A 27,727-nucleotide genomic window follows, 5' to 3' on the forward strand; every position below is an offset into this window, starting at 1 on the left:
CCATTTAAAATGACATATATATGGACGGCCTTATCAAAGTCTACTTATGATAGGAAATTTGAAAATACATAAAGATGTAAATAAAATATTACCAAAAAATCCCAAACATTTCATCTGAACACCTATAGGGAAGTCTTGTTAGCAGTTTGTCTGTTTTCTTCCAACCAGGTAAAGTTCACATACAATAGACTGAAGAACATTCCATACTGTCAAGGACCACACAGTCTTCTAAAACAACAATCTAGGAAGGATCCTCTTGAATAGTTCTTGTTGGTCTTTAGGAATTATTTAACCAAGGATGATCTGCTAGAAGTGGACTGACCAGATACAGTAATTCCCGACAGAGTTGCCATCTCCTAATGTGGCTGGGATGGTGAACAGGGTATTAGGCTGGTCCTCTTGGAACTCAACATCGTGCCCGAGTCGTGCTTCACTTTTCTCCGGTAAAATATAACATGAAGTAGCTGCGAGGATCCAAGGAGGTAGCGATTCCGTGTGTTTACGTATTTTACACCCTTCTTCCTGGCAGGAATGCAAGTTCCTTTAAAGCAGGGGCTGTGTGTCACGACCCAGACCTATAGCAGAGTCGGGCGCAATCAAGAAACACTTCCAATAAACCTTAGCTTCCGACGCCGCCGGGTCACCAGTTCTTTCAGCCCTCCTCGCTCTTTACGTCGGTAGTTCAGGGGACCCTTTCTAAGAAAACGGCCCATTTCCCCTCGCTGACTTCTCTGTCTGCAATTTCAGGAGCGCCGCTCGGCTCTGCGGCCCGAGGCCCGAGTCAGGGACTTCCCAAAGCACGGGCCCGGCCTCCCGGTGCGTGGGGACGGCCGGTGGGAACCAGACGCCCGCGGAGGCGGGCCAGATCGCTGCCCAGCATCCTCCGGACGCCGGCCAGCCCGGGCCAAGGGAGCCGCGGCGGAGCCCCACGGGGTCGAGAGCCCCACGCCCCCGGCCCGCCCCGGGATCGCGCCGCCGCTTGTTTACTCCCCTGCGCAGCCTAGTCCGACCCTGGGGCCCGCCCCCGTCCGCCGCCTATTGGCGGAGGCGGCTCCAGGGCTGTCGACGATTGGCTCGGAGGAGGCGGAGGGGTAGGCTGCGCGGGAGGCCGAGAGGCGGCGGCAGGCGATGGCGGCGGCGGCGGGTCGTCTAGGCTGGTTGCTTGCCGCGCTCTGCCTGGGCAACGCCAACGGGGAGGCGGCGCCGGGCCCGCGAGTGCTGGGCGTCTGTCTGGAGGAGGACGGAGCGGCGGGCGCGGGGTGGACGCGCGGAGGGGAGGTGCGGGCGGCGCCGGAGGCCACCTTCCGCCTGCGCCTCTTCGGCTCGGGCTTCGCCAACAGCTCCTGGTCCTGGGTGGCCCCTGAGGGGGCGGGTTGCCCCGAGGGCGGGCCGGCCGCGGCGCCCGACGAGGCGGTGGCCCCCACGGGCGAGTGGCGCGCGCTGCTGCGCCTGCGCGCCGAGGCCGCGCTCCCGCACTCGGCGCGGCTGGCGGTGCGCGGGGAGCCGGGCGGCGCGGCGGCCGAGGAGGAGGCGGTGGCCCCCACGGGCGAGGGGCGCGCGCTGCTGCGCCTGCGCGCCGAGCCCGTGCGCCCGCACTCGGCGCTGCTGGCCGTGCGTGTGGAGCCGGGCGGTGCTGCGGCCGAGGAGGCGGCGCCGCCCTGGGCTCTGGGCCTGGGGGCGGCGGGGCTGCTGGCGCTGGCGGCGCTGGCGCGGGGCCTGCAGCTGAGCGCGCTGGCGCTGGCGCCGGCCGAAGTGCAGGTGCTGCGCGAGAGCGGCTCGGAGGCGGAGCGTGCGGCGGCGCGGCGCCTGGAGCCCGCGCGGCGCTGGGCCGGCTATGCCCTGGGCGCGCTGCTGCTGCTGGCCAGCCTGGCGCAAGCGGCGCTGGCGGTGCTGCTGTATCGCGCGGCCGGCCAGCGCGCCGTGCCCGCCGTGCTGGGCAGCGCGGGGCTCGTGTTCCTGGTGGGCGAGGTGGTGCCGGCCGCCGTGAGCGGGCGCTGGACGTTGGCGCTGGCGCCGCGCGCGCTGATGCTCAGCCGCCTAGCCGTGCTGCTCACCCTGCCCGTGGCGCTGCCCGTGGGCCAACTGCTGGAGCTGGCGGCGCGGCCCGGGAGGCTGCGCGAGCGCGTGCTGGAGCTGGCGCGCGGCGGCGGCGACCCCTACAGCGATCTCAGCAAGGGCGTGCTGCCCTGCCGGACCGTGGAGGACGTGCTCACGCCTCTCGAGGACTGCTTCATGCTGGACGCCAGCACTGTGCTGGACTTCGGCGTCCTGGCCAGCATCATGCAGAGCGGCCACACGCGCATCCCGGTGTACGAGGATGAGCGCTCCAACATCGTGGACATGCTCTACCTCAAGGACTTGGCCTTCGTGGACCCCGAAGACTGCACGCCGCTCAGCACCATCACCCGCTTCTACAACCACCCACTCCACTTCGTCTTCAACGACACCAAGCTGGACGCCGTCCTGGAGGAGTTCAAGCGAGGTAACGGCCAGGGAATCTCGGAGGTGACTCCAGTGTCAGCGCCCTCCCCCTAGAGAAGGAGTTTAGGGAAGCTTCTGGGAAGGGCCCCACCCCAGTGGAGGGCAGGGAGGCCTCTAAGGGCCATTTAATGAAGATGATGGCTTTGCAGCTCCAAATGATCTTTCGAAATACAGCATTTAAAGGTTGTAGTTCCGAAACTGACAGTGCTATAGACAGCAAAAATCCCCTTTTCCTGGCTGGCCCCCAACTTGGGGAGGGATGCCGACTTGGCTCTAACGCCTCAGCTCTTTACCAGGTCTTTTTTGTGGGCTTTGGCTTTGTAGCAGGTCCAAACTCTTGGATAGAAACTGAAAGAACATAGTATAGTCTTAAGATACTTGGATGCTGCTATCTGCACACGTATAGTATCAAATTAGCAGGGCCTGCGATGTTCCCAAGGCATCATGGTTAAGGTCACTCATGGGCTCAACCTTCCTGATTACAGAAAAGGGAATGATTGGTAAATACTTTTCTGCAGGTGTGGAAGAAACTTCCACTTTGATTTCACCAATTAAATTAGTTTCCCCTTCCCTTTTTCTTTCTTTTTTTTTTTGAACCTCCGGTAAGGTCTCAAGTTCTCTCTTAACAACATATTTCCACCCTCTCATTTCACCCTGGTTCACTCAAAGGTTGCAGGTTAAAAACTGAGACCCTCCCAGTGTGAAGGTTTGGGTTCCCCTGCAGTCAGTCCTCTTCGTTGTTGGGCTCGGGTGTCCTCCGCAGAGGTTGGCCGTATCTTGGCCATTACCCAGGCTTCTCACACCTGAACTGCAGGATGGGCTTGAGGACATCTCAGGACTCTAGATGACCTTGACCCTAAAGACTGCGTAATTGAGGCTGAGAAGTGAGCCGTTTCCCCTCGTCTTTCTGGCAGCTATGAAGTCTCCAGGCCCCAGGACTCTGTGAGCCCCTTGACTGTCAGGGCAGCGAGGTCAAGCTCTGCAGTAGTGACCATGTATATTACTCCTGCGTTAGCACTGCTGTATGCCGGCCGCTAGTAGGCGCTCTCGTGCACCACCTCTTTTAATCCTTGCAGGAGGCTTCAGTGTTGAAGTTTGGCAGCTACTGTTCGTACTGCATTTTGGGGTTGGGTGGGAGACTTTGATGGGTAGCCCTGGCTATTCTGCTAGAGAGTCTCTGAGTGCTGGCTGTTTCCTCAGAAAGTAGCCACGTAGCCCTTCTCTGGGGAGAGGAGCCTGGGGTGGGGGCCAGGCAGAGCCTCCCAGTAGCATGTACTCCATCTCCAAGTAGTACTGTAGTCTCTGAGGCAGTGGTGGTTCTCGTGGCCTGGTGGCCAGCCGTGCAGGCCCCGGAGTCAGCAGGAGAGGGTGCCATCCTGCCCCTGCCACCTTCCAGCTCGAGGCCCTGGGGAGGTGGGCTCGACCACCAGGGCGGTGACTGTGAGCAGAGCGTGGCACCATCTGAGTGGTTTCCACAGATCACTGACTGGTGGAGACCAGAGGAGGGGCACCCCAGTGGTTGGGAGGGTCCAGTGAGAGGTGATGGTAGCCTGAACAAGGGTGCACAATGGGCCTGGAGAGGAGTAACCCAAGAGGGCGTTTGAAGGTGGACTTGGGAGGATTTTGTGGTTAGCTGAGGGACTGTGGGGTGAGAGGAGGAGCTGAGGATGAATGGGGATTTTGGCTTGGTTGTATTGGCATTGCCCCTTAGGCACAGCACACGGAGGGAAGAGAGGGCTTGGGGTGGGGGCCAGCAGGAGGCAGTCGAGTTTGTTCTGGATGTTGGAATTTGTGTCTGTGCGGTGGCCCAAGAGGCAGGCTCCTAGGAGCAGTCGATGTGCATTGAAGTGCAAGTGAAAGTCCCAAGCAGGAGGGAAGGATCTGGACGTTGGTGTCAAGTGGTCCCAGGGAGCAGAGCCGATAGAGGGGCATGAGCAGGGAAGGGGCAGAGGGCAGAGAGGAGGGGCTGCTGAGGAGAGCCAGACCCTGAAATGTCCTGGAAGCTAGGGGAGGGAGAGTGATCAGGAGAGAGGCCGGCCTCATGTCCTTTGGATCCAGCAACCAGGATGCCCTTGACCTTTGCAAGGGCAGTTGTGGTGCCCTGGAGTGGGGTGCTAGGGCTTGAAGCACGATAGCCTGAGGATACAGGCCTTCCGGGAGGTACGACTCCAGAGCGGAACCAGAGGGCAGTGGCTAGGAGAGGCTGGGCAGGGAGGAGGCCTTCTGCTCTTTGGTTTTAAGATGGGGGAGTTGAGTGGGTTTAGGTCTAAGCGTTGGTAGGAAGTTGCTGGTGGGAAGAGAAGGCTGCAGTGCAGGCTGCTCCTGTGCTGGGGTGGTGGCCTTGGAGCGACTCTGGAGAGCCTCCTTCTGGGTGCGGGGTGTGTGGGGGGCTGTGGTCTGGAGGTTGAATGGGGGGCTCTTCAGTCCCCTCGACCTCCTAACTCCTGTGGAGAGTGAGGGACATTCTCAGGGCAAGATGGCCACGTCTTTCCTGTGACATCCTGAGCTTTCTCTGCTTCTCGCGTGCAGTGTAGCTGTTGGGCACATAGGTTTCTGTCCTCACTGAAGTCCTTGTGAGCCTAACCCTTTTCTTCATTCCTCTGCTCATGAACAAAGGACATATTGCAGCCTCCGTGGCACATGAGGTTTTAAAAATCAGTCCCCTTCCTGTCTCTCTGCCGAGTGTGTGAGGCGGTGGTCCTGTTGAATTCCCCAAAGCCGGAGGCCCTGGCGTCTTGGCAGTTACCGGCATTCCAAGCCCTGTTCCTTTTTCTCCTGCAGAGCACAGTTTGTTGTGGAACTTTCGTCTGGGAGAGGCACCTTCCCCAGTGAGGTGCCCCTCAGTCACTGTGCAGACTTGAGGTGACAGCTGCTTGTCTTGTGCAGGCATTGCCAGGAGGAGTACGTACTCTGGAGGTGTAGGAACATGTTTTTCTTTAAAGCTGTTAACCCCTGCCTTCTTTGTCAACCCCAGTGACAACCCCCAGTGACCTCAAGGACATTCAGCCAAAGGAGGCATTAGGATGGGTAAGCTTTTCGCAATCTGCTTTAAACCTGGAGTTGTGGTTCACTGCCTGTCAGAAGCCAAAGGATTGCGCCAACTCTGAAAAGAGTCAGACCTGCTCAGACATCGGTGAGGGAGGGTCACGTGGTGCTTTTCTCACAGGGTGTGTTCAGACAATTTAAAAAGAGGGAAGGCAGAGGAATTTCCCCTGCAGTTGCATTTTTAGGAATGTCCTAGAAACTAGGCATTGTGGAAGGGTCCTCTAGCATCCCTGTCATTTGTGAGCGTTCTCCAGCCTGCTAACTAAGACTAGAACTCTAGAGCTTTTCAGAGCTTCCTGGTCGATGTTGGCAGGTGTGCCAGCTTCCCCTGGCCTGCGGCTCTGTAGAGCTTTTGTGGGGAGAGCCCGCCGCACCTGTCTTGGGGCCTGTGTCAGTGTTCGCAGTCAGCTGGCTAGGGGCTGCATATCTTCAGGGAGTTTTACCCTGTCCGATGAGAGACTTGAATCCCTCCGGCTGCCCTTTCTCTGTGTGTCCCTTACTCCTTTCTCCTGGTTGCCTTCCAGACCCCTCAGATATTCTGTCTGAAGGTTAAATCACCTGGCCACTGCTTTGGGGGACCTTCCAGGGGCTCTGCTTTCTTCTGTTCATCATTGAGTCATCTTATCACTGAGAACCTTGGCCTATTTTGTAGAAGTTTGAAAGCAAAGGAGAACTTAGTCATTCCTGTAGGTAACCTGCCAAAGGGACTGGCTTCCTGGAAGAAGGGGGCTGAAGTGGGTCCTCTCTTCTCGCAGGTGGCCATCTAGAACCTGGGTTTTGGTTCCTGAAATCCAAAAAGTCTGTTGACCAATATTGTGTGTCGAGCCTCAGCCTTCCTGATGTGCCCTGACGATGTATCCCGTAGCAGAGCTGTTGGGGCCCTTGTAGCAGTTCTGTCTGCCTGCTGGTGTGAGCCATTCCCAGCCCAAACACCAAGGGGTGGGAAGCGTCTGGAAATGCCACATTCCTCATTCGGTGCCTCTGTCTCAGCAGGAATGGGCAGACAGTTTCCAAGGGACCCCTAGCCCCTTCTGGGAAGCGGGGAGACCACTTAATGTGCGCATTTCTACCTGTAATTTTGTCCCGGAATGGTAGAGCCCCCAGAGAAGAGAAGGCTGCTGGTTTCTCTTCAGCTGGGCCCTGTGCTTGGCACCATGTGCGTCGCCCAGAGGGGAGAGGGCTCCTAAGATTTGGTCTGTTGTTCTCTTCAGTGAAAGGCACTTGAGTGGAGCAGACTCAGAGCCAACTGCCTGGTTTCTAGCTCGGCTGGGTCACTGAATCTCTCTTCGCCTCAGTTTTTTCTGTAAACTGTAAAATGCAAATAATAATAATATGTGCCTCATAGAGTTGCCGGAGGGTTTGGTAAGTTAATGAATAAAGCACTTGGTGGCTGGCATACAGTAAGCAAGCCCTAAGTACAGGCGGTCCTCGGAGATGTTGCAGGTTCGGTTCCAGACCACCACAGTAAAGCAAGTCACACAAATTGTTTGGTTTCTCAGTGTGTATAAAAGTTATGTTTACGCTATACTGTAGTCTGTTAAGTGTGCAATTAGCATTATGTCTAAAAAAACAGTGTACATATCTTAATTTAAAAATACTGTACCTTATGGGATTTCCCTGGTGGCGCATTGGTTAAGAATCTGCCTGCCAATGCAGGGGACACGGGTTCGAGCCCTGGGCCGGGAAGATCCCACATGCCGCAGAGCAAGTAAGCCCGTGCACCACAACTACTGAAGCCTGTGCTCCATGACAAGAGAAGCCACCACAATAAGAAGCACGTGCACTGCAACGAAGAGTAGCCCGAAGAGTAGCAGCAAAGACCCAACACAGCCAAAAATAAATTAATTAAAAATAAATAAATAAAAATACTTTATGGCTAAAAGACGTTGACCACACCACCTGAGCCTTCAGTGAGTTACAGACTGTTTGCTGGAGGAGGGCCTTGCCTCGATGTTGGTGCTGCTGGCTGACCAGGGCGGTGGTTGCTGAAGGCTGGGGTGGCTGCGGCAGTTTCTTAAAATAAGACAACAGTGAAGTTTGCCACATCGATTGACTCTTCCTTGCACCAACGATTTCTCTGTAGCACCCAATACTGTTTGATAGTATTTGACCCACAGTAGAACTTCTTCCAAAACTGGAGTAAGGTCAGTCCTCTCAAACCCTGGCAACCCCTCCTCAGTTAAGGTGATATGATGTTCTAAGTCCTTTGCTGCCATGTCCACAGCCTTTGCTGCGTCTTCCCCAGGAGCAGTGCCCCTCAAGGAGCTACTCTCTTTGCTGATCCGTGGGAAGCACCTCCCCGTCCATTAAAGTTTTACCATGAGATCGTAGCAGTTCAGTCACACCTTCAGGCTCCACTCCTAATTCTAGTTCCCTTGCTGTTCCCACCACATGTGCAGTTACTTCCTCAAGTGAAGTCTTGAACCCCTCAAAGTCATCCATGAGGGTTGGAATCAACTTCTTCCAGACTCCTATTAGTGCTGATGTTTTGACTTCTTCTCATGAATCATGAATGTTCTTAATGGCATCTAGAATGGTGAATGCTTTCCGGAAGGTTTTCAATTGACCTTGCCAAGATCCATCAGGGGAATCTCTATCTGTGGTAGCTGTAGCCTTATGAAATGTAGTTCTTAAATAATAAGACTTGAAAGTTGAAATCACTCCTTGATCCATGGGCTGCAGTATGATGTTGTGTTAACAGGCATGAAATAACAATTTCATTGTACGTCTCCATCAGAGCTCTTGGGTGACCAGGTGCATTGTCAACGCAGTACTACTTTGAAAGCAGTCTTTTTTCTGAGCAGTAGTTCTTAGCAGTAGGCTTAAAATATTCAGTAAACCATGTTGTAAAAAAGAGATGTTGTCATCCAGGCTTTACTGTTCCATTTATAGAGCACAGGCAGAGTAGGTTTAGCGTAATTCTCAAGGGTGCTAGGGTTTTCGGAATGGTAAATGAGCATTGGCTTCAACTTAAAATCACCTGCAAACTGCATTAGCCCCTAACAAGAGGGTCAGCCTATCCTTTGAAGCTTTGAAACCAGGCCTTGACTTCTCCTCTCTGCCTGGGAAAGTCCTGGATGGCATCTTCTTCCAATATAAGGCTGTTTTGCCTACATTGAAAATCTGTTGTTTAGTGCAACCGCCTTCATGAATGATCTGAGCTAGGTCTTCTGGGTAACTTGCTGCAGCGTCTACATCAGCACTTGCTGCTTCAGCTTGCTCTTTTGTGGTGACAGCTTTCCTTAACCCTCATGAACCAATCTCTGCTAGCTTCAAACTTTTCATCTGCAGCTTCCTCGCCTCTCCCAGCCTTGATAGAATTGAGGAGAGGTGCGACCTTGCTTTGGATTAGATTTTTGGCTTAAGGGAACATTGTGGTTGGTTCAGCCTTCTGTCCAGACCACTATAACTTTCTCTGTATCAGAAATACGGCTGTTTGACTTTCTTATCATTCATGTGTTCACTGGAGTAGCACATTTATTTATTTGTTTATTTTTTATTTTTTGGAGTAGCACTTTTAATTTCCTTCGAGAACTGTCCCTTTGCATTCACGACTTGGCTGTTAGGTGTACGAGGCCTAACTTTTGGGCTGTCTCAGCTTTCGACATGCCTTCCTCACTGAGCTTAATCATTTCTAGCTTTTTATTTACAGTGAGAGATCTGTGATTCTTCCTTTCAGTTGAACACTTAGAGGCCATTGTAGGGTTATTAATTGGCCTAAATTTCAATAATGTTTGTCTCAGGGACTAGGGAGGCCCGAGGAGAAGGAGAGAGGGAATGACCAGTTGGTGGAGCAGTCAGAACTCACAATATCTACCGAGTTCCCAATCTTGTATAGGTGCAGTTAGGGCATCCCCCAAAACAGTTACAGTAGTAACATCACAGATTGCCCTTGCAGATATAATAATAACGAAAAAGTTTGAAAATCTGCAAGAATTACCAAGATGTGACACAGTGAGCAGATGCTGTTGGAAAAATGGTGCCGATAGACTTGCTTGACAAAGGGTTGCCACAAACCTTCAACTTGTAAAAAATGCAGTATCTGCAAGGCACGTTGAAAATGACGTAGGCCTGTACTGCGTTTCTTCAATTCTCAGATGCAAATTGTTTTTAAAAATATATATATATTATTATTTATTTATTTTGGCTGCGCTGGGTCTTAGTTGCAGCATGCGGGATCTTTAGTTGTGGTATGCAGGCTTCTTAGTTGCAGCATGTGGACTCTTAGTGAGGCATGCATGCAGGATCTAGTTCCCTGACCAGGGATGGAACCCAGGCCCCCTGCATTGGGAGCATGGAGTCTTACCCACTGGACTTTCAGGGAAGTCACTACCGAAAGATTCTTGAAGCAAGCACCCTTTTACATGCAGGTCCAGGCCAGCCTTTACCCTATGCATTTTTCGCTAGTAACAAAAAAGGGCAGCTACCTAAATGACCATCAACAGATGAATGGATAAAGATGATGAAGTATATACACAATTGAATACTACTCAACTATAAAAAAGAATGAAATAATGCAGTTTGGAGCAACATGGATGGACCTAGAGCATATTATACTTAAAGAAGTAAGTCAGAGAAAGACAAATATCATATGATATCACTTTTACGTGGAATCTAAAAAATAATGCAAATGAATCTGTATTCAAAACAGAAACAGACATAGAAAGCAAACTTATGGTTACCAAAGGAGAAGGGGGAGGGAAGGATAAATTAGGAGTATGGGATTAACAGATACAAACTACTATACATAAAATAGATAAGCAACAAGGATTTACTGTATAGCACAGGGAACTATATTCAATATTGTATAATGAGTATAATGGGAAATAATCTGAAAAAAATATGTAACTGAAACACTTTGCTGTACACATTGTGAAATTAACTCAATATTGGAAATCAGCTATACTTAAGTGAAAAAAAATACTGGTAAAAAAGGGTGGGCGGTATGTTGAGATGAGTTTGCTCTCTGTCACATATGCTAGGCCTGCACAGCCCAGTCCAGTGGCCACTACCCACATGTGGCTTCTGAGGTCTTAAAAGGCAACCAGTGTGAATTGAGATGTGCAGTGGGTACCAACATGCACCAGATATCAAAGACTTAGTACCTAAAAAAGGAGAAATATCCATTCATATGTTTATATTGATTGCATGTTGGAAAGATACTTTGACTATATTGAGTTCCTCGTAATATGTTATTAACTTCATATGTCTCTATTTTTTTTCATGTAGCTACTCAAAAGTTTTAAATGACCTATGTGGCTTGCATCCTGTTTCTTTTTTATTTTTATTTATTTATTCATTTATTTATTTTTGGTTGTGTTGGGTCTTCGTGGCTGCACGCAGGCTTTCTCTAGTTGCGGCGAGTAGGGGCTACTCTTCGCTGTGGTGCATGGGCTTCTCATTGCAGTGGCTTCTCTTGTTGTGGAGCATGGGCTCTGGAGTACGTGGGCTTCAGTAGTTGTGGCACACGGGCTCAGTAGTTGTGGTGCACGGGCTTAGTTGCTCTGCAGCATGTGAGATCTTGCTGGACCAGGGATCGAACCTGTGTCCCCTGCATTGGCAGGCGGATTCTTAACCACTGTGCCACCAGGAAAGTCCCATTCTGTTTCTTTTGAACCAGTATGAAGCGTTATAGAGGAAAAGCACTTAACTGAAACAGTAAATTCTTGAAGTTTCCCTGACATCCCCCAGCACGCTGAGGCTGGGCTTTTCTCAAGCTTACATCTCCTCATTGAGCACGCAGTTAGCCAGCCTGAGGAAGAAGGGGAAGAGCTGCAGCCTCCCGCTCTTCCTCCCGCACAGTTTGGGCTCTGGCTGACCGATCATCTTCTTCATACCCCCGGATGACTTTCATGAACCTCAGCTTCTAGAAATACAGGGCAGCGTTCAGAACTGGGAGCGCTCCCCTTGGAGACTCGGGCAGGGAGGCCCCTTCGGCTCCTGCATTCAGACAGTCTGGGGAACCGGCACAGGGTGTCTGTGCCGTCAGTGCCCTGTGTCTGTGGCCCGGTTGCTGGATATGCTGCCTGCTGTGGTCTGAGTGCATCCCTGTCTAAACCACGTTTACGGAGTCACACAGACCGGGGGGGGGACTGCAGCTCTAATGTTGCATGGGGGGCCTTGGGCAGGTGGACATGAGGTCTGAGATTTAATCCTAGGGCACCTAGGAAGAGTCTCTTCTGGTGCCTGGTTATGGGAACACAGACATCGGCTTTAGTCCTTTTGGTGGGCTTGTCACACGGGACTAAGGAAAACAGGAGGCCCCCAGCAAGCTGTAAAATGAGTCTCTCTTCCCCACAGGAAAGTCCCACCTGGCCATCGTGCAGAAGGTGAACAATGAGGGCGAAGGTGACCCCTTCTACGAGGTGCTGGGCCTGGTCACCCTGGAGGACGTCATCGAGGAGATCATCAAGTCCGAGATTCTGGACGAGTCTGAGGACTACCGTGAGTCCCGGTCCTTGTGCTTTTCCGTCTCAGCTGGTCTTTCGAGCTTACAGAGATGCGTGTGTATCAGAGGTTGGCGGGTCTCCGTGTTGTCAGAGTGGGGCTGGATCTCAGGTCAGAGCTGTCACATACCCAGGCCCTGTCTCCTTACCCCTGTGTGGGCCAGGATTACCCCTTGCAGGAGGAAGGGCTCACACCTGCACCTGGACGCAGAGCCACGGGGGCCTGTCCCATTGGTAGCTTTGCAGTCCCAGTGCTTGCCTGGGGCTCTGCCTTTAACAGGCCTTTCCCTGTCTTTATCTTCCTTGGTCCGTTTGCTTTCTTGTTCTTTTGTACAGAAGTATCTCCTTAAAGAACCCCAAACAAGATCATGGGGCCTGTGATTGTGTCTTAGAAGTGCCTGCCTCTTAGGGTGGCGCCTGCAGTCTGCAGGGCAGACACGGAGCCCATGCTTGATGGCAGGCCTCACGTGGGCCCCTGTGAGCTTGCAAGTGAATCTCTGTCCACGTGTCTGTCCCCCAAGTGCAGCATCTTCGGTTTGGTTCCTCAGACTGCCGTAGGCACAGGGTCTGCAGGTTAGCAGCTGTTTGACCCCAGTAACCCTCAAACACGTGCTTTTCCGGTGAGGGGCCTGTTGTTTTACTTAAGCCGTTTGCTGTCATGTTGGCGTTATCTTCTCCCAGCTCCGAGGAAGGAGCAGGCCTCTCTGCTGCTTCTCTGGATGTCTGTGGAATGCAGGTGGCCGCCCCTCTGACCGGGCACCAGACCACTGCCGGGGGGGCGTGGCCACCAGGTGCCCACAAGACAGCCGCAGCCCCAGGGCCTTGGGAGGAGTTGGTCCGGTCGTGTTGGTGGAGGGCAGCTGGAGCCTAAGCAGGCCCTCTTCTCCCTGCCCCAGGAGACACCGTGGTGAAGAAGAAGCCTGCGTCTCTGAGCGCCCCTCTCAGGCAGAAAGAGGAGTTCTCCCTGTTCAGGGTGTCTCACGATGAATATAAAGTGAAAATCTCACCTCAGCTGCTCTTGGCCACCCAGCGCTTCCTTTCCCGAGGTGAGGATGAGGGCGGGCCTCGTCAGGAGAGCCCCCCCTCCATTCCCCGAAAGGAGGAGGGTGTCCAGGAGGACTTCGGTGCTTCTCTGTGCAGCCCTGGCAGCATCTCAGGTCCCCTGAAGGTGGCTCCTCTGCCCGGGGGCTGAGAGCCGTGGCCGGGTGGGTGTTGGGGAGGCCAGGGGAGCCGAGGTGGGCGGCGGGAGACGGTGTGGTTGCACGGGCTGTGCCGGGCCCGGTGGACACTGTCCCCGTCCCTTTTTTGCCCTGTGGGGCAGAGGTGGATGTATTCAGCCCGCTACGAATCTCTGAGAAGGTCCTACTGCACCTGCTGAAGCATCCCAGTGTGAACCAGGAAGTGAGGTTTGACGAGAGCAACCGCCTGGCCGCACACCACTACCTGTACCAGCGCAGCCAGCCGGTGGACTATTTCATCCTCATCCTGCAGGTACCTGCGAGCCCAGCCTGGAGCCCCCCAGTTGCTTAGGAAGTGGGGAGGGCCTGAGAAGAGGAAGGAACATCCAGGTGCACACCCCCTGGATAAGTGGGGTCGGTGCTCTCTCCTCCTGCTCTTTGCTGGCAGGAAAGATAACTTGTCCACCTCTTTCTCTCCCTGTCCCTCTCTCCTTCCCTCCCCGCCCCCACCTCCCAGGGCAGGGTTGAGGTGGAGATCGGGAAAGAGGGCTTGAAGTTCGAGAACGGGGCCTTCACCTACTACGGAGTGTCCGCCCTGATGGCGCCCTCCTCGGGTAAGCTGCAGCCTCCCAGAGTTGGAGGCAGGGGTCGGCGGCTCAGCGGGCATTGCTGGGGCTCTCTGATGCCCTGCGTCTGGTCTGCCCTGCCTGCAGAGCCCACGCCTCCTGCAAGGCGGTCTGCGTGGGGACCTGCTAGCCCTTCTCGTCTCCAGGCTGCGGGGAGGGAGGGACAGCGTTTTTCTGGGGCTCATCTTTGTTGCTCTTTCCACCCCTGCACAGCCTCTCCCAGGAGGAGCGTGTTTGCCATCCTTTTCAGAGCGCTTGGCCATATTCCCTCACCAGGGTGATTTGTGGGGTGGATCTCAGAGGCTGGGCGGGCGCTGGCCCGCTCCATCACCGACTGTCCTCCCGTAGTTCACCAGTCCCCGGTGTCCTCGCTCCAGTCCATCCGCCATGACCCACCGCCCGAGCCCACTGACAGCACCCGCTTGTCTGCGTATTGTCCCGACTACACCGTGAGGGCCCTCTCTGACCTGCAGTTCATCAAGGTGACTGGGCTGCTTGTTGGTGCTGGCTTTTAACCAACTTTGTGTCCTCAAGGGCTAGATCAACGGGTCGCACATTTACATGGATTAAGAGTAAATTCTGTTTGGGTCTGTCTGAGACTCTCTAGAGCAAGACCTTGCACCACCTCTGAAGGATGGATGGCCTGACTCCTCTGTCTGCTGGTGGCCTAGGCACCCAGATTCCTTGGAGATCTTTTTTTTTTCTTTTTTTTAATATTTATTTATTTGGTTGCTCCAGGTCTTAGTTGTGGCAAGAGGGCTCCTTAGTTGCGGCACGCATGTGGGATCTAGTTCCCCGACCGGGGATGGGACCCCGCCCCCTGCATTGGGAGCACAGAGTCTTACCCGCTGCACCACCAGGAAAGTCCCTTCCTTGGAGATCTTAGCAGTGCTGTGCTAGATTGCCCCCCTCCGCCCTTAGTGAGCTCCAGGCGCTTCCTTTTCCCTCGTCCTGTTGAGTGTGACTCTCCCCCTGGTTCAGGTGCTTGAGGGCAGGAGGGAGAGGTATGGCCCCTCGTACCTCAACCTTCTCCATCCGGCTGCAGAGTTGTGACTAACGCGTCCTGCCCCCCAGGTCACGCGGCTGCAGTACCTCAATGCACTCCTGGCCACCCGAGCCCAGGCCCTGCCGCAGTCCCCTGAGAACGTGGACCTCCAGGCCGTCCCAGGCAGCCAGACCAGGCTTCTCGGTGACAAGACAGCCACAGCCACAGGTGAGCCCTGGCGGCCGCATGCCGCGGCGTCGACCCCAGCGCTAGCGTGCCCTTTGCCATCCCGGCTGCACACACAGGCCTGCTCTCTCTGCCCTCGCCCTGCCCTAAAGTTCATTCTCTCTCCTTTCTTCTCCCCTTCCTTTTTTCTCTCCCTTCTTGCTGTTTTTAATTGCTTGCACGACACTGAGCTGTAGACCAGCTGACATTTTGAGTAGAGCTATGTCAGCATTTTCTCTGAGGGCTGTAGGTTGTGTTGGTTTAATTAGGGAATGCAGTTGACCTTTGAACAACAGGAGTCAGGGGTGCCAACCCTCTGTGCGGTCAGAAATCTACGTGTAACGTAGGCAGTCCTTCCACATCCATAGATTCAGCCAGCCACGGCTTGTGTTGTGCTGTAGCGTTTACTGCTGAAAAAAATCTGCATGTTTGTGGACCCACACAGTTCAAACTCGAGTTGTTCAAGGGTCAGCTGTAGTTGCTAAATGGGAGCAAGGTCAGGTTCAGACACTGTTTTGGTCATTTAGGGTTAGGGTTAGGTCACCTGAAAAACGAAGATTTGGGTCGCCAGTGGGCCCGGCTCAGAAGGCGGGTGGCTGGGTGTTTGGTCCCAGCCAGGGTTCCACTGGGAGCAGGAAGAAGCAGACTTTGCAGAGTGGGGTGGGAGTGGCAAAACATGTCAGGGAGCTTTCCTGTCCTTGTTATTCAAGAAGGTATTTTTACGCTGACTGAGCTCCTAGGTTGGGGTCTGAGGTCCTCCAGGGCTTGGCAGGGCTTTGGAGAGGCTGTGGAAGGAACTGCAGAGGCCTGACTCCCTTTGCTCTCTGCCCTACCCCTACCCAGCAATGGGGACGTCAAGCTCTTACTGAACACCTCCCGTGCCAGGCATTGTGCTAAGAGCTCTCCTCGTCCTGACTCATCTAAGACAACTTCCCTAAAGTTTTGAGAGGTGGTACTTGTTACACCCATTTTACAGATGAAGAGTCGGAGGTCAGGAGAGATGGGCACTCTCTCTTGGAGCCTGGGTGTGCCTTTGGCTTCTGGGCTCTAGTTACTGGACCCATGTGTGAAAAGAGAAACAGAAAGGTCCTTCCTGAGGTTCATGGGGCAGAGAGCCCGCCCTGGGCTGCATCGGTGGCTCCGCTTCTGCAAGCTCCATCTCTGGTGCTGGTGAAGGACCCTGGGGGGTTGTGCTGGGTCGTGGATCCAGGCACGGCCACAGCCCCTTTTCTGAATGCACTGACACTTCATTTACCTCTTAGGGCGAAACCTGCTCCTGTGTTTACCCACCTGAACTTTTTTTATTTTGTGAGGCACCCCTTGTAGAGAGGTTCACACCATCACGTTAGACTCGGGACTTGGAAGGCAGGATGTTCTTATTTTTCAAAATGTGAGCCTGTTGGTTTTGGTTTTCTCACACGTGAACCTTTTCTGGCTGCATCTGCTACTCAGACTGCACAGGTCGTATTTAAGGTACAAACTTAAATCTAAGAATCCTGTTTTTTCCCCTTTGTTTCATTTTTTATCACATACCCAGAGGTTTTTTAAATCCTTTTGTGGCTTCAGGGCTCTTTGGGCAGTCCTCTGAGGGAATCACTTTTGGTGGCTTGTGGGTCATTTCCTCTTTGTAACGAATTACCAGCCCCTGTTCTATAGTCACGATGTTGGTGATTTTCCCCTAAATGCGGCCTGACATTGGCCCTGGGCGGCCCTCGGGGAACTGCACTTTATCTCTGTTAACCTGGCGCTTCACTGCCTGGGGAGCTCAGTGTTGCTACACACGTGGACGTGTCCCCGAGGCCCTGCTGAAATGGTGCAGGTCAGAACCATCCTCTGGGTGACTCTGGCTCTAGATTCCCTGGCAGAGAAGTGCCTTTATTGAAATGCTTGGAAAGCACGATAATTTGCAGCTGCCTTACGAGCCGGGTCGGCAAACGGCACGAAGGCCAAATCTGCCTGTTCTCGTGACATTTTACCAGAGGCGCCCATTTGCTGGTGGGTTGTACGCGGCTGCCTTTGAGCAACAACAGTGGAGTGGAGTGGTTGCCACTGAGACCCACAAAACCTAAAAATACTGGCCCTTTACAGAAACAGCTTTCTGAGCCCCGATCCGCTGTTTCAAATTCAGAAAGCCGCCTCCGCATCCAGCATCCCCAGAGTGGGATTCCCAGGGAGAGTCTGTGCTTGAGGCCGAGCCTCTCTCCGCGGCGCTTCCCCAGCGGGGCGGCTCTGCCCGAGTGGGGCGGCTCTGCTGGTGCAGCTCCATAGCTGGTCTCTCTCTCTCTCTCTCTCTCTCCCCACCCCCTCCCTCTTCCTCTGCTCTCTCTCTAGCCTTCCCAGTAGACCTTTCCCTCTTTGGCATATTTGGAAACTGCAGTTGATAATTGACTGTGGACTAGTGAGCATTTTTTGTTTTAAGACAACACCCAAGGTAAATATCTTGCCTTTTCCTTTACGTTCTCTTTGCTTTCCTTCCCCAGCCTGTTAGCTGCTGGAGCCCCTCTCCCCCCAGATGAAAGGCTCTCCTCCATGGGGGGTGAGTGGGCGCTTCCTGTCCCTTGTTGCTACTTCTCATCTCATGTTTCTAGAAGGCAGAAGGGACCGTGAAATGCCTGTCAGCCTTGGAAACAAAGCTTCTTGCAGTGCCGGCTGTGCTGTCTGGGGCCTTTGGCTTGGGCCTCCCATGGGCAGAAGCCCTGCTTTCCCTGCCTCTCAGTCATGGCATCCGTCCTCGCAGTGGTTTTCTCTTGCGAGGCTCAGTGAGCTGAACATTTTCCCAACTAAACGCTCCCAGCTCTGCCTTGATGCCCCCGGGGAGGAGGCCTGAGGCTCCTCTGCCTCACCCGCCCCTTCCTCTCCTAAAGAGAATCTAACACCTGGTGTCATAGGACTCGCTCCCTAAACTGGCTCGGATGCTGATCCTCCTCCCCTCTCCCCTCCAGGGTCCAGCCACAGCAGACCGGGCCTCCCGGCGGAGGAGAGCCCCGGGCGGAACCCGGGAGTTTAACCGCTTGCCAGGTAGCCCCAGGTCTGGGGAACGGACAAGCACGTGGGGAACTGGAGCGAGCCGAGGAGCGGCTTCCTGCCAGCCTGTCCCCGTCCCCTGCAGGCCACGTTTTAGATGGCCCTCATAGGTGCGGGTCCTGGCTGTCCGCAGAACCAGACATTGGTGCCGGGAGCCTTCAGCAGGTCCTGCCCCGCTTTAGGAGATGGGGGTCCGCTGGGGCCAGCCCTTCAGGCCTGCCTCTAAATGGAATGCAAGGAACAGCATCATCTCCAGTCCTTGGGCCCACCTCGCCCACCTCCCTGTGACAGTGCAGTGTGTTTATACCTCTTCTGGCCAAGCCACGATGTGAGTGCACGATTACTGCCTTTATGTGGCCGTGACCTGCAGTCTCTTTGCTTTTAATTTGCCAACCTTCTGCTGCTGGCAGCACTTTCTGAGCAAACCAAGAGCCTCAGTGTGGGCTGGGGGTTCACATCCATGGCCTTGGCCACGGTGACCTTTCTGGCTTCCCTTATGATGCCATGCTTCAGAGCTCGCACCCAGCCTGTCCCATGTGCCAAACCTGGAAGCAAGTCTGTCCCACTAGCCCCGCTCCCTCCTGTGGAGGTGGCTTTTCTCACCCCGTCCCGAGCCTGGAGCAAGCACACTGGCCCTGGCAGAGCTGAGGAGCCTGTTCTTCCTGCTGCTCCCCTGCCTGCCTGGCTCAGTAGCCACTAACAGTATTGTCATTTTCTGTGTTTTAAGAGGAGGTCACACGTGGGAGGAAGGGATCACTCTGCAGCACCTCGTCCTTCGTCACTGGATCCCAGGGAGGGTACCCCGAGGCCCCCGGGGTGCCGGATGGCTGTAAAGTGCATGGAGAGCAGTGAGGGAGGCAAGGGGCTGGTTGTGGACCAGGTAGACCCCCATCACCTTGCTTTGGAAAAAAGAACATGAAATCAAAGTTTTTCTTAGATCTTTGAAACATTTCAAGCTCTTTGATTTTTCCCTGTTCTTGCTCTGGGGTATTAGAGAAGTGGGAGTAAGAAGGCATTTTTCTCGTCTTCTGGTTTGCCTAAATTCACCTTCCACGGTGCTTCAGCTGCGCAGAAACCGGGGCATCACGGGGACCGAGGATAGGAGGAAGGAGGATTTCTGGAACTTTTCTCAAAGACATTTGGGTCCTTATCCAGGATCATTGGGAATGAAGGCCAAAAAACAGTGCCATGCTCGCTTAGAAACTCTTCTCAAGGAATTCCTCTAAGAGCAAGCCCAGGTGGGAAATAGATACTGTAAATTTCTCTCTCTCCAAAACAGTGGTTCTTAACCTTGGCTGTGCATTGGAATCACACGGCAAATGAAAAATACTGATACCTGGGGCCCACCCCCGAGGGATTCTGATTTAATCAGTCCTGGCATCAGGATTTTATTCTTTAAAATTATTTTAGGTTCATAGGTCATATACCCTTCACACCCGCTTCCTTGAACGTTATCTCACATAACCTCAGTGCATTTATAGAAACTAAAAAATTAACACGGGTACAAAACTATTAACTGAATTACAGATTTCACTTGGGTTTTTATCTGATTTTCCATAATTTCCCTTTCCTGTTGCAGGATACAATCCAGGGTACCAAGTTGCATTTAGAGCTATTGCTTTTTTTTTTTCCTCCCGTAACTTTTTACTTTGAAATAATTACAGATTCATAGGAAGTTGCAAAGATAGAGGTCCCATGTACTCTTCACCCAATTTTCCTCAATGGTTACATCTTACACAGTTACAATGCAGTATCAAAAGCAGGAATCTGACACTGGTGCAATGTGGGCATGTAGTTCTATAGCATCTTATCACATGTAGACTTGTGTAACCACCACTGCAATCTAGATACAGGACCGTTCCTCACTAGGATCTCCCTCCAACAGACCCTTTTAGAGCCCCCCCCCCCCCCCCCCAGGCCACTGTCCCTAGTCCCTGGCTACCAGTAATCTGTCCATCTCTGTAATTTTTGTCATTTCAAGAATGTTGTATGAATGGGATCCTACAGTACGTAACCATTGGGATGGGCTTTTTTCACTCGGCATAATGTTCTGGAGTCTCCTCTGGGCTGTTGCACGTGTCAGCGGCTCATTCCTTCTTGGTTGCTGCGTGGTATTCCATCATATACTCACTGTCCTGTCTAAGGGCATCTGGGTGGTTTCCGGTTTTTGGCTATTCCAAATAAAGCTGCTATGAACATTCATTACAGGTTCTTGTGTAAACATTGGTTTTCTTTTCTCTGAGCTAAATATCTAGGAGTACAATTGCCAGGTTGTATGGTTATTGCGTATTTAGGTTTTAAAAGAAACTGTCAAACTTTTTCAGAGTGCCTGTACAACTTTACGTTCCCACCAGCAGTGCGTGTTTTTCCAAATCCTCTCCAGAATTTGGTGTTGTCACTATTTTCTATTTTAGCCATTCTGGTAAGTGTTTAGTGCTATCTGGTGGGTTTTATTTGCATTTCCCTAATGGCTGATGTATATTTCTTCATGTGCTTATTTCACTTTGTGAAATGTCTGTTCATGTCTTTTGCCCATTTTCTAATTAGATTGTTTGGTTTTTTTACTGCTGAGTTTTGAGAATCCGTTATATATTCTAAATACGAGGCTTTATTGTGTTTTTGGTTTGCAAATGTTTTCTCCTAATCTGTAGGTTATTTTCTCATCCTCTTAACAGGATTTTTTACAGAGTGAAAGTTTAAAATTTTGATGAATTCCAATTTACTGATTTTTTTAATGGATTATGCTTTAGGTGTCATGTCTAAGAATCTTTATCTAGTCCTTGACTGTGATTTTGTTTTTGTAAAATTTTATAGTTTTAATTTGCATTTAATTTAAGTTCATGACCCATTTTGAGATTTTTGTTGTTGTTGTTGTGGCCTATAGATGTCCAGTTCCTTCAGCATCATTTGTTGTAAAGCATACCTTTTCCTCTGTTGAATAACTTTTGCATCTTTTGGCATATTTATTGTGTCTATTTCTGGGTTGTCTATTCTGTTCCACTGACTGATGTGTCTGTCTCTCCATTGGTACCACGTTGTTTTGATTATTATAGCTATTTAATAGGTTCTGAAATTGGGTAGGTTGATTTCTCCCATTTTGTTCTTTCCCAGAGTTGTTTTCGTTTTAAATTTTAGAATAATCTTGTTGGGTAGGAACTGCGATAAACTTGTGTATCAATTTGGGTGGAACTGACATCTTTTCTCAGTTGTCTTTCAATCCATGTGTATGTCTCCATTTATTTAAATCTTTGATTATATTCATCAGCATTTGGTAGTTTTTAGCATACAGGTCCTTACATGTTTTGTTAGATTTACATCTAAGTAGGTTTTCTTTTTAGCACTTATAAATGGTACTGCGTTTAATTTAAGTATTCAGAATCATTGCTAGTATGTAGAAAAAGGGTTTTGTATGTTTATTTGAATGTTGGGATCTTGCCAGAACTCCCTTATTCTAAGTGGCTTCTTTTTTGGCCGTTCCGTGCAGCATGCGGGATCTTAGTTCCCTGACCAGGGATCGAACCTGTGCGACCCTGCAGTGGAAGCTCAGAGTGTTATCCACTGGGCCGCCAGAAAAGTCCCTGTGTTTTTGTTTTTGTAGCTTCCTTAGGCTCTCCTACATAGACAAGCATGTCATCTGCATGATAATGCTGCTATCTGGGTCCAAACCTAGGGATTCTGACTTAATCCATCTGGACATCGGGCTTTTTTAAATCTTCCCTCTTGATTCTGATAGGCAGCCTAGGCTGAGCAGCACTGCCCTGCCTGCCTGCTTTGCCCTTGGGGGCCTGTCTTGCTGTCAGGCCCACATGGTTATCAGGCTTGAGCTTTGCTGCTGAGGAAGACAGGGCCTGAGGAACAGGCCCCTTCCAGCCCAAAAAAAGACAACGAGGCCGTGATGATAATCAGCCAGTTTTAATGAACAAAAAATACGGGATGCATATAAAAAGGTATTTTTGTCTGTCACTTAAGTGTCCCTACTTCCTAGATGGGAAGTCACCTTCTCCGTGGACTTGGACGCCTGTTTCTCCTATGGCCCCAGCGTCTGGGTGAACAGGGCTCTGTCACAACAGGGCAGGAGCTGCCCATGTAAGGGGAAGGCATGTGGCTCCCGTTTGGAGCTCTTGTCAGCTTTTTCACAGAGTAGAAATTGTCATTGGCCTGAGAAGGTCACCAGTTAGACGAAACATAACTGCTGCAAAATGGAGATCAGTCTAGGTTCCTTACGTGAGGGAGGCTAGCCTTCATCTTGGGGCCCATCCCTCTGCCTGTGGTTCTCAGATTAGGGCGGAGTTGTTCTCAGATTCCCTTTCTGACATTTAAGGACCCAGCCTGCCAGCGGTACAGGTCTGCACCAGTGAAGTGTGACCCGGAAAGGACAGTGAGAGGAGGAAGCTTTAGGGGAGCGTGTGGAGGTGGGGCCTCAGGCCACCCCTAGTCGGCGGAGGGAAAGGAGCAGGTGAGCTCAGAGCCCTCCACGCCCTGCCTCTGAGGGAGGGTGAAGCAGCACGGCCGCGGCCACAGGGACCAGGCAGGGGCACGCGCTCTAGTACCAGGGCCAGGGGGACGTCAGCGCCTGAGGCAGCGTAGGGCTACGGGCCACCGCCCCAAAAGCTGGGTGGGCCACAAGCAACCCCCAGCACCCAGGCGCCTCCCCTACAAGGGGAGCCACCAGCTGGCCGGCCAGAGGGTGGAAGCCTGACCGGAGCCGTCGACAGAGGGCACAGGGTTTCCCTGAAACACATATTAGCTCCAGCTCGTCAGCCTTGGGGCTCCTGAGGCAACCTGGCTGGGGCTGGCTTTCTGTGCAGCGGGGCTCACACCTGTTGAGTAGCCCCCTCCAGGAAGCCAGACCCAGCTCAGAGCCCCAAGGCCAAAGCAGTCTAGAGCCCCTCCAGACCTACCAGGGTTGCTGCTGATAGGCATGGAGGCCCCTGGAGAAAGCTGCGCCCAAGGGCATCTCCGTGGCCAGATGGCAGCTGCTGGCCATGTGCTGAATCGCCCCTGAGGGCTGGTGGGCCCTCATGGAGGGCAGGGCCTAGCGGCCTCCTAGACGGGACCAGTGGATACCGAGGAGCTCGAGGCTTGTTCCCTTCCTGCCCTGTCCTGGCCACCTCCGCCGCCCCTTGTCTGGACCCACCTTGTTTCCTGCTCCCCCCCCCCCCCCCCCCCCCCCCAGCTCAGGCCCCAGCAGGGACTGGCTCAGCCCTGGGACTGGGAGCCAGGGCGGCCGTTCTCCTAGCTGCCGGGCGCAGAGCTGCCCCCAGCCTGACAGGGCTGCCTGGAGGTGCGGAATTAGCCCTGAGTGGGGAGTTGTGACCAAGGGAGGACCACATGGGTGAGATGCGTGAGTGGCACACGGGTGGAGGTGACGGGATGGAATGGTGGCTGTGAGTGGCCCCGCAGGTCGGCTGTCGTGGTCAACACCGGGTTCGGGGGTGCCCCACATGGGTCTGCAGTGCTTCCTGGATGCCCCGCTGCCAGTCCCGGGCCAGCTGCACTGGGGTCACTGAAGCCTGGGGACAAGGATGCCGGGTCAGTGCCCACTCTCCTCTCCGGAGCTGCCCGCCCAGCCCGGCCCCCCGCGCTCACACTCACCGCCTTCTGCACGCCCGGCCCGGTCCCCCGCGCTCGCACTCACCGCCTTCTGCACGCCCGGCCCGGTCCCCCGCGCTCACACGCACCGCCTTCTGCACGCCCGGCCTGGTCCCCCGCGCTCACACTCACCGCGTTCTGCACGCCCAGCCGGGCCCCGTAGAGCAGCAGCAGCTTCATGGCTCTGTAGTGGCCGTGCCGCACTGCCTCGTGGAGAGCCGTGTCCCCTTCCTGTCAGGACGGGGGCGTCATTCTCCTCACCTGTGCTCCCCGGGGAGGGTCAGGTCAGAGGTGTTGCTGAGCTCAGGCGCCCTCAGTTGTGGCCCCTGGGGGTGGAGCTGCCCTAGCCCTGGACCACCAGATGCCCACCTTGTCCTGCGCGTCAATGCAGGCCCCACAGGCGATGAGGTGCTCCAGGCAGTCGCAGTGCCGCGTGCGCACGGCCACGTGCAGGGGCGTGCTCCAGATCTAAGGCAGCAGTGAGGATGAGTGTCGTTCTTGGCTGGCGAGGCCGCATCCCAACCCCAGAAAGAGCATCAGGCCGCCCCATAGCCTGTGCCCTTACCTTGTCCCGGGCATTGACCTGGGCGCCCCGGTTAAGCAGCTCTTTGAGGATGTCCAGGTGCCCTCTGCGGCAGGCCCAGAACACGGGGGTCCTGTCCAGCTGCAACACAAAAGCACCAAAGTAACCTTGACGTGCAAGGATGCCAGGCAGGGGTCTGCCGTGGGCATGGCCCTTCCCCGGTTCTCACCAAGTCCCGCGCGTCCACGGTAGCACCCGCCTCTAACAGCTTGTTCACAAGCTGGCTGTGACCCTTCAGACAGGCCCAGTGCAAGGCTGTGCGGTGGAGCTGGGGTGGGGATAGGCAGTTAGGCGCAGGAAGCTTGGCCGCCTCCGGGGGTCCCGCCCCCAACCCCGTTCCCAGTGCTGGTGCCCTGAGTAGAGCTGCTTACTTCCCATCACGTGAAGGGCCTCTCCCTCCCGACTCAGGAGGCACCACAGGACTCGTGCCCAATAAAACAGAAAAGCCCTGTGGTTTCCTAGGCCTGGACTAGACCACGCTGAATCCTGCATGCCTGCACTCATCCTCACTACCTTGTCGTGGGCATTGGGGTCCCCTCCGTCTGTCAGGTACTTGTCAATCAGGGCCTCCTGGTTCTCAGCAGCTGCCTTCAGGAACGCCTCCAGGGCCACGGGCTCCAGCTGGGCCTGGGGCTGCGGCTGGATACGTTCAAGGACAAGACCGACTCACGCCCCACTCTAGGCCTCTGAGACACACAGCCTCACCAGTCTAGCCAAGCAGTTCCAAGCGCACTGTTGGCTTCAACAAATGATAGATTTCAAAACCTGCCCCCCGAAGACTCTGACTGAACAGGCATGGCGGGGAGGGGTATGGATTGACTTGTGTCCCCCTCCCAAGTTCACATGCTGGAGTCCCAACCCCAGTACCTCAGAACAAGACCTTCTTTGGAAATAGGGTCATTGTAGCTGTAATTGGTTAAGATGCTGTCATACTGGAGTAGGGTGGGCCCCAGTCCAGTATGACTGGTGTCTTTATTGAAAGGAGACATTTGGACACAGGCGCACACACAGGGAGGCCACATGAACTCAGAGGCAAAGATTGGGGCGACACGTCCACAAGCCAAGGAACACCAAAGATTGCCACCAACCCCAGAAGCTGGAGGAGAGGCGTGGACAGATCTGCCCCCAGAGCCTCAGAAGGAACCAGCCCTGCCGACACCTTGATCTTGGACTTCCAGCCTCTGCGATGACCATAAATAGCCGTTGTTTAAGCCCCCAGTTTGTGGTACTTGTTCCGGCATCAGCCGTGGCAAACAGCGCCGGGGGTGGAGGGGGCTCCAGGCGCGGGCTGTGCACCCGTGGTGGCAGTGTCACTCCTCCCCAGGCCTCCCCTGGGGACAGGGGGGCTCCTGCGCATGGACTCCAGCCCTGGCGTGGCACCCCCACTCACCCACCTTCGCACTCACCGTGACCTCAGGCTCGGGTGCCCTGGGGGGAGCTCTGCGTTTCAGTCGCTTTTCTCTCCGTCTTTGAACCAGCTTTTCCAGGTCAGCCAGGTTCTCCAAGTCAGTTCTGGAACTGTTAAATCGTTCAAGCTGCGGCAGAAAGTGGGCCGACACAGGCCCACGCCAGCCATCAGCCCCGAGCCGCGGGAGCCCTGGGCAGCTCTTGATTGTCCTAGCCCTCGTCCTCCCGCCCACGGGAGAGGCGCGGTGCCCCGGCTGTCACACCCTGGGCCCTGGCTTGTGGCCCCCTGCGCGGCCCGCCCGAGCCCAGCCACCCTGGGGCCGCCCCCCGCCGCTCACTCTCCTCCTCTTCTCCTCATCCAGTTTCTGCCTCTCCCGGGCCTCGGCCTCCTGGGGCCCCAGCCTCCAGTTGCGAGGCCCGCCTCCAGGATCAGGCACTCCGTGTCCACGTCGCAATTCGTTCCTTTCAACTCTCTCTCCGCTCACCTGTAGGAACAGAAACAGGAGGAGCCCTTAGAAAACACAGCTGTGCCGGACGGGGGGGCTGCCAGGAGCTGATGTACAAAGATTAGTGATCTGGATCTGAGAGCTGCCGGGGGTCCGAGCCCTGGCCGGCTCCCTGACACCGGGGCTTGTCGCTGGCTCCCAGCACCTGCAGCATCGGCCGAGGCCCAGGAGGGTGGCTGGCGGCTGCGCGCTCTGTCCTGTCAGCAGGAGCCCAGTGGCGGAGGCCTAACGCCGCCTCTATTTATACTGCTGGGCTGCGTCCAGGTGAGCTTGAGGCCTCCCTCGAGGGTTGTTGTCCTTGCATTCCTACCAGATCACACCACGCTGCCACCTGACCCCAAGCCCGGGGATAGAGGAGATGTCCCCTGGGTAAAATTCCACATTCCTCTGTTCAGATCTTGGCTCTTTATGAAGCTGTTTCTTCATAATAAAGTGGGGTAAAACTAGCACTCACCTCTCGGAGCTGTGAAGATGAAATGAGGTACTGGGGCTGTGCTTAGGGCAGAACCCACCATACTATGACCCATTCTCTTCTTCCTCCCCTGGCCCCCACCCCTGGGATTCAGGAGCTGGGGAACACTGAGGAATAAGCACGTTGAGGGGAGAGGAAAGGTTGGAATGACAGGGTGGCAGCACCTAGGGCTTCCAGCCACGCAGAACTACATTCTATTCCCTTCTAAAGCAAACTCAGGCAACCTAACACTTCTCAGGCCCTGCAACCCACCTCCCAGCAGAGGCTGTCCCGGGCTGCGGCCGGCAGGGCCCTGGTCGGCAGTGGGGCTTGTGGGGCAACGTGACACCCCAGGCCTCGCTATCCCCCATGCCCCACCCCACCCCCAACAGGCATCCCGAAGGGTCACTGGTGTCCCTGCTTCTCTCATTGCCCAGGGAACGCGAGCACCCTTCTCCCCGTCCACAGCCAAGGCATCCAGACCCTCCAGACCATTTCTCCAGCAACGACCATCTTCACAATTGAGCTCAGCCCACACCCCAGCCACACTCAAGTCTTCCGGGGTAACTTGCCACTTCCTGCTCCTCTTTGCCGTCACAGTCCAGGGCAAAACCCGGTAAACGCAAGGACTTTCTTGTCTACCATCGCCCAACCCCTTTCTCAACCGTCTCTCTTGCTCCCTCTCACACCTTGTGTGAGAACTAGGCAGACAGACCAGAACAGAACTGCAGGTTTCTACTCCTAAAACCACCTCAGTACACAGAAAGAAGCTGCCTACCCTCCTGGTCCTGCTGAGACGGTCTGGGGGCGCCCAAACCACTGCCCAGCCTCCGCCCCCCGACCCCACGTCCTCACCAACTGCTGGATGCTGATGAAGTCCATGGTCCCCCCTGCTCTCCACGCCCCCAGCGAGAGAAGCCGAGCAGCTCAGCCCTTTTATAGGAGAGCTGTGGGGGGAGCGGGCCGGGCAGAGGCTTGGGCGCCGGCCAGATAACTCTGTGGCTCTGTAATGCTCACCAAAATACCGGTGTGGGCACGTAGCCCGCTGCGGGCGGGGGAAAGAGCTCTTTTGAGCTGAGTCAGTTGCATCCTCAGACCCCCCCCCCCCCCATCCTGCACCTGTGCCATCCCCCCCGCACCTACTCAAGCAATTCAACCAATAAACACCCATCCTGGGT

At 54.3% G+C, this 27,727-nt stretch overlaps 2 protein-coding genes across 9 annotated transcripts; one reads left to right on the forward strand and one right to left on the reverse strand.

Moving 5' to 3' along the window:
* Positions 1 to 872: 872 nt before the first annotated feature.
* CNNM3 (cyclin and CBS domain divalent metal cation transport mediator 3) lies at positions 873 to 27,422 on the forward strand. Of its 5 annotated transcripts, XR_009054822.1 has the most exons (9): positions 879 to 2,482; positions 11,827 to 11,970; positions 12,869 to 13,018; positions 13,294 to 13,463; positions 13,668 to 13,764; positions 14,125 to 14,258; positions 14,851 to 14,989; positions 26,084 to 26,362; positions 26,987 to 27,422. XR_009054822.1 is itself a non-coding variant. In XM_057743080.1 (8 exons), exons 1-8 carry the CDS (start codon positions 1,129 to 1,131, stop codon positions 26,161 to 26,163), a joined length of 2,268 nt encoding a protein of 755 aa, XP_057599063.1. In that variant the 5' UTR covers positions 879 to 1,128; the 3' UTR covers positions 26,164 to 26,933. The 5 variants fall into 5 exon arrangements, 4 of the variants coding, with proteins under 4 accessions (XP_057599066.1, XP_057599063.1, XP_057599065.1 ...); XM_057743080.1 differs by lacking the exon at positions 26,987 to 27,422 and having other exon boundaries at positions 26,084 to 26,933; XM_057743082.1 differs by lacking the exons at positions 26,084 to 26,362; positions 26,987 to 27,422 and adding an exon at positions 21,744 to 23,170 and having other exon boundaries at positions 933 to 2,482.
* Positions 23,172 to 27,530, reverse strand: ANKRD23 (ankyrin repeat domain 23). Of its 4 annotated transcripts, none has more exons than XM_057743084.1 (9): positions 27,405 to 27,530; positions 25,931 to 26,077; positions 25,592 to 25,720; positions 24,699 to 24,824; positions 24,355 to 24,453; positions 24,168 to 24,266; positions 23,972 to 24,070; positions 23,735 to 23,833; positions 23,172 to 23,523 (listed from the first exon to the last, which is right to left on the reverse strand). In XM_057743084.1, exons 1-9 carry the CDS (start codon positions 27,429 to 27,431, stop codon positions 23,428 to 23,430), a joined length of 921 nt encoding a protein of 306 aa, XP_057599067.1. In that variant the 5' UTR covers positions 27,432 to 27,530; the 3' UTR covers positions 23,172 to 23,427. The 4 variants fall into 4 exon arrangements, 3 of the variants coding, with proteins under 3 accessions (XP_057599067.1, XP_057599069.1, XP_057599068.1); XR_009054823.1 differs by having other exon boundaries at positions 23,480 to 23,523; positions 23,735 to 23,863; XM_057743086.1 differs by lacking the exon at positions 24,699 to 24,824.
* Positions 27,531 to 27,727: the final 197 nt, after the last annotated feature.

The sequence above is a fragment of the Hippopotamus amphibius genome, chromosome 7, assembly GCF_030028045.1.
Source record: "Hippopotamus amphibius kiboko isolate mHipAmp2 chromosome 7, mHipAmp2.hap2, whole genome shotgun sequence".
NCBI lineage: Eukaryota > Metazoa > Chordata > Mammalia > Artiodactyla > Hippopotamidae > Hippopotamus > Hippopotamus amphibius.